Raw genomic sequence first — 5,926 nt, 5'->3', positions numbered from 1 at the left:
AAAAAAATAAAAAAAAAAAAAAAAAAAAAAAAAAAAAAAAAAAAAATATAAAAATATATAGATTCATATAAAAATTATATATTTTAATTTATAACATCGGTAGGATTATTATATGATTGGAATGATAACATATATTCTAGAATAGAAATTTTTTTAAGAATATTTTTGTCTAATCTTATTATATAATTAAATAATTTATAATTTTTATTGGGACCAAAGAAACTATTATCTTCAGCATTAAATGAAATTATATTTAATTTTTTCATAAATTCTGAGTAATTAATTTCAAAGATTTTTGTTAATGCTTTTATATCATTTTTTATAGAAAAAATGAATTGTTCATTTTCTAACTTTTTCAAATTATTATTATTATTATTATTATTATTGTTATTATTTTTACTAGTATTGAATAAATTTCTTTTAATTTTTATTATATCATTGTCAGAATTTTCATTACATTCATCATTTATATCATTTTCCAAATTTTCATTATATTCATCTTCATAATCTTCACTTGTTTTGAATTGATCTTTATTATAATTTTCATATGTGTTATAATAGGCATTATCAAAATTGAGATCAAATTTTATGTTTAGAAATTTACTTAGTTTTAAAAGTATTTCATATATCTGTGATGGGATAAATATTATGTTTAAAATATTATTTGCAAATAATTCGTTGAGTAAAAATTGTTTATCCATAGAATTTTTATTTAAGACAGCATTCTTCTCTTTATATATTATATGCTTTGTTATATTATTATGTTTCTGATTTTGATGTACATACATATCTGTTTTGGTTTTATCTATTAATACATTTGTAGAATTATTATTTATTAATAAATTCGTATCCTTATTATTAGATGATATGTTATTTATATGATGTATTGAAAAAGAAATATTACTATCTTCATCATTTTTTCTAATAGTGGAATTAAAAAATTTCTGTTCATATTCTTTATAAATATCATTATCTTTATTATATTCATCATTTATATAATAATTATATAATTCCTCATGTGAAGTTTTTATTGGTATTAATATAGCTTCTATTAAAAAATTAATATAAAATTCATGATTTTTTTTGATATCAGTTAATGATTTGGATTCAGATAAATTTATTAAAAATCGGTTCCAAGAATATGTTAAGATCCACTGAAAATAGGTATACAATGTGTTTATAAAAAAATAAATTTTATATTTTAATACACATAATGAACATAATATCATATAATAGTTATCAAAATGTAAAGGTTTTTCTGATTTAACATATTTATAAAATATATACACCAAATTTAATATATGGAAGGATTTCTTAATTTCTAAGAAATATGAAAAGATTGCTGAATATTTTTCTAAACATTTTGAATCAAATAAAAAATTAACAAAAGGTGCTCCTTTAGATTCTATAATTAAATTTCGATAACTTATAACATTAACATTATTATTATATAATGTATTTTCTTTTAATTTTAAATAAAATTTTTTAAAAATGTTTGATATTATTTCTTCTTTATAAAATGTGTTGGTCAATTTCTCACATATGGAATATTTTCTTAAATTTTCATCAGTTCTTAAATCGGATGAACATTTAATATTATAATGAGGATCATGTTGTTGAATAGTATTATGCTTTGAGTTTTCCAATAAATTATTATGAGTACATGTGTTATAATTTTCATGTATAAAATCATCATTATCTTCTATATTATTATTGTCTATATATTCTGTATCATCGTCATTTTGTTCTAATAACATGGTGTATTTTCCATTATTCAGTTTTTTATAATTTCTTTCTTCAAAATTTCTTGGATTATTATATTCATCACCATTTTGTACTATTTTGTTATCATTTTTCATATGTAAAAAAATTCTTTTCCTCTTGTATTTCTTATGATTTTCCATATCCAATATTTTTGAAAATATTATTTTCATATGTATCAATGTAAACTTTTGATGTAAAAAAGATGAGCAAGTATAATTTCCATCATCTGTATTTATGAATTTATTTTTATTCTGTACAGTCACATTTGTATTATTATAAACACATTGTCTAAAAATCGAATTCATGTTCCTTTCATCAATAATAAGAAAACAATTTTCTTTAAAAATAAATTCAAAAAAAGGTAAAATATAATCATTGATTTCTAAAAATACTAAACTACGTAAACACGAAAAATATTCCAACAAATAACAATATTTCATTAAGCTATATAAAAATATACGATTACTTCTATAATATATTTCAAAAAATTGTTCTTGCAAATATTTCTTAATATATATATCATAAGATATATTTAATGATATGACATTTTTATTAAAATAAGGCAAGCATTTATTTTTGCTTTTCTTTAAAAATTTATTTAATATATCAAGTGAACTATTAGGGTCGTGCTTTAAATTTTCTAAATTATAATAAGAATTAAGTGTATTTACATGTAATATTTTAATATTATTAGTATATTCTCCAAAAAAAAAAAGTTCATTCGAATTATCATCATTAGAAGCACAATATAAATTATTATTATATGTATTATAATACATATCACTATTATTTTTAAATATTTTTCGATATTGATTCAATTCTTCTCTTACGTAATAATCAACATAATCAATATTATTTTTCTCATTATTAATTTTCATATGTAAACGAATATTATTCCCTAAACTTATTATATAAAAAATAAACGAATGAAAAAATTCTGGACATAACACAAATTCATTTTGAATTTTAATATTTAGGGTAGTGTCATTATATGGATATACCGTGTGCTCCTTTTTTTCAGGACATAGAAAAAATTCATTAAATTTATCAAATATTTGCCCTTTCTTTATCCAATCATTTATATATTTAGAATAATATATATTTAATTCATCTAAAAAATATCTGAATACTTTCTCTAAATATTTGTTATTTAATATTTGAGAATTTCTCCAATATAATATAAACATATCATAACAGACACAAAATCTTTTAGCATTATCATAATGTGTAGTATATAATTTCTTATTATTTACTTCATTTTTAGGATTATTATGATACAAATAAACATTTGAATCATATAAGGAATATGATAATATGACGTTTACGAAATCATATATATTATCCCACATAAAAAGATAATTTATTATTAAAAAATTTAAATGAATTAAACTCAATGATCGAAAGGAAGATATTTCTTCGATTAGTTCTTGATCAATATGGTTATAATAATGATAATTATTATTATTATTATTATTATTATTATGATTATTATAAGAATTATTTGAAATATTAGTTTTGTTCGTCATATTAATATTATCATTTGTGTATATATTATTATTTTCGTTATTATTAATTTTATTTCTTATATTATCTTTATATTTTCTATCCCTTTTATTTTTTTTCCTCGTAAAATTTATGAAATGACGTAATTTCAAATACTTTAAAATTTTAATGTGCTCTATTTGTTTTACTAAATCCACAATTTGCTCTTTAGTAACACTAACAATATCATATTGTCTTAATATTATGAGGGTATGATAATTATATAATATATTTATAACTGTTATCCACTCGGAATATATATTCTTTAATGAACTTAAAAAGCAGCTTAAAAAATTCCCTTCACAATAGTTATTAAAATTGTTACAACTTCTATTAATATAAATATTATACATCTCCCTATTATTATTATTATTATTATTATTACTATCACCCTTATTATTGTTAATATTAAGACTTATCATATTATTAAAAAGAAAGGATAGAAATGTATTACTCTCCTTACCATTTTCTTGATCCACACTTTCTTTGATATGTATTATATAATTAAAAATGTCATATAAATCGTAAGGTAAGAAATAAAGAAAATTTCTAAAATTTTCAATTATACATATAAACAGATTTATATAAAATAACTTTATAGTTATTTTCTTCATTTTTTTAATATAATTGTTAAATATTTTTTTTTTTATATTATATAATTTCGTATTCATCATTTTTTTTATAACAGCACGGTAACATATAGAAATATTATTTTTATCAATAGATTTTTCAAAGAATAATTTTTTTTTTTTTCTAAAAGGTTTTCCATTAATTTTTTGATAACATTCCTTTCTCTTTTCAATATTTATATAAAATAAAAAGTCGTCTTTAATTTTTTGCTTGTCCATTTTTTTATTAAATAAAAAATCTGAACAGTTCATATAAAAATTATTTTTAAATTTTATAGGACAATTTAATGACAAGATCATCAAAATTTCTTTTATAATAAATGATTCACTGACATAGAAGCTATTTGATTTGTGTGCTCTTCTATTATTTTTTAAATTCATGTCTTTATTATAATCACAAAATTTATTATTTATTTTATTAATCTCCTGACCTTTACATTTTGTCACCTGATCAATAATGAAATTATTATTATTATTATTATTTTTGTTGTTGTCGTTTAATTTGTTATCAACTTGATTTATATCGTTTAGATAAATATTTTTATCATAATTTTGATTAGATAATTCCTTCTTGTCTTTAGTTTTATATTCATTACTATTTGTATCATATTCATGTTCTTCCCCTTCTTCATGATGATTACTTTTTGTACTTGTAAAAAATACATTACGTAAATTATATATATCCGTTTCATAAATTATATTATTTTCATTCTCTAAGAAATTGTTATTTTCATATGTTTCTTCATCATATATGTTTATATCATTAAAAAAGTATTGCTCTTTTGGTTTCAATTTATACATATTCTCTTCATATTTACTTTTTTTTTTCTGTCTTCTTTTCATACTTATAAATATATCATCATCAGAAGAAATAGATATTCCATTTTTCAAATGATTTGTGTGCATACTTTTCTTTCCTTCATTTGAATTATTTTTTTTATACGTATCAGATTTATCTGATTGAGGCATAGTAGATATATCATTATTTCTTGTTGAAGTTGTATTTTTTTTTTCTATAATATTATTTTTGTTATCTTCATAATGTGGATAAGTGTAAATACATTCATATATTTTCTTAATAACATTTTCATAAGCAAGTTCACTTTTATTTTTCATATAATTTTCTACGTAGCTATTTTGTGTTTGATAAAAATCGCTATAACTATTTTTCTCAGAAGATTCTTGATTATTCAATTTCATATCTTCATCAGAAGTATTTTCTTTACTTTTTTTATCACTCATTTCATATTGTTCGGAAGCTGAAGAACACTGTGTGTAAATATCATCACTATATTTATTCTCATCATAATTATGAAGGTTATCATGACGTTTTTCATGATGGTGATCATAATTAACATATTTATTATCATCTAAATAAAACTCCTTCAAATATTTTTCTTCCTCTTGAATATTATAATTTTTTATTTCATCCAAGGCTAATTTTTCATTCATATTTAATTTATATATATATTCATCTTGTACATTTTTTTTCTCCTTATCTTCATTGTGTTTATCCTTTATGCAGAAATATTTATCAAACAATAAATCAACCTGTTTTATATTTTCATTTTTTGAACTTTCACTAATTAAAAACAATAATTTTAATATAACATATTTTAATTCATATCTATCGTTTTCATTATATATATAAAAATTATCACTAAGAAAATTTTCACATAAATGTTTAAAAACACTTTTCTTTTTATACTGTGCATTAATAGTTAGCTCGTTAATAAAATCATTAATATCTTCAACTACTTCATTATCATTAACATCTTGAAATGGATACAGAGATATTTCATTTATTGATTTCGTAATTAAATTATGTAAAAACTTTTCATTTGAATATTTTTCAAACTTATTAAATAAATAACCTAAATATTCTTTCTGCTTTTTTCTTATTTCATTTATATATGTAGACGTCATATTACAAAAAAGTGAATTTTTGCATAAAGGATTGGAAAATAATAAAAAAGAAATATACAAAAAAA

The 5,926-nt window shown here is 19.0% G+C and overlaps 1 protein-coding gene across 1 annotated transcript; it reads right to left on the bottom strand.

The window, feature by feature from the left end:
• Positions 1 to 83: 83 nt before the first annotated feature.
• Positions 84 to 5,861, bottom strand: PRSY57_1452700 (hypothetical protein; the record flags this gene model as incomplete). Its single annotated transcript, XM_012910123.2, has 1 exon — positions 84 to 5,861. One exon carries the CDS (start codon positions 5,859 to 5,861, stop codon positions 84 to 86), a length of 5,778 nt encoding a protein of 1,925 aa, XP_012765577.2.
• Between the last annotated feature and the right edge of the window lie 65 nt (positions 5,862 to 5,926).

This window comes from Plasmodium reichenowi, chromosome 14 (genome assembly GCF_001601855.1).
Source record: "Plasmodium reichenowi strain SY57 chromosome 14, whole genome shotgun sequence".
In the NCBI taxonomy this organism is placed as follows: Eukaryota; Apicomplexa; class Aconoidasida; order Haemosporida; family Plasmodiidae; genus Plasmodium; species Plasmodium reichenowi.
This window is presented reverse-complemented; position numbering and strand designations above follow the sequence as displayed.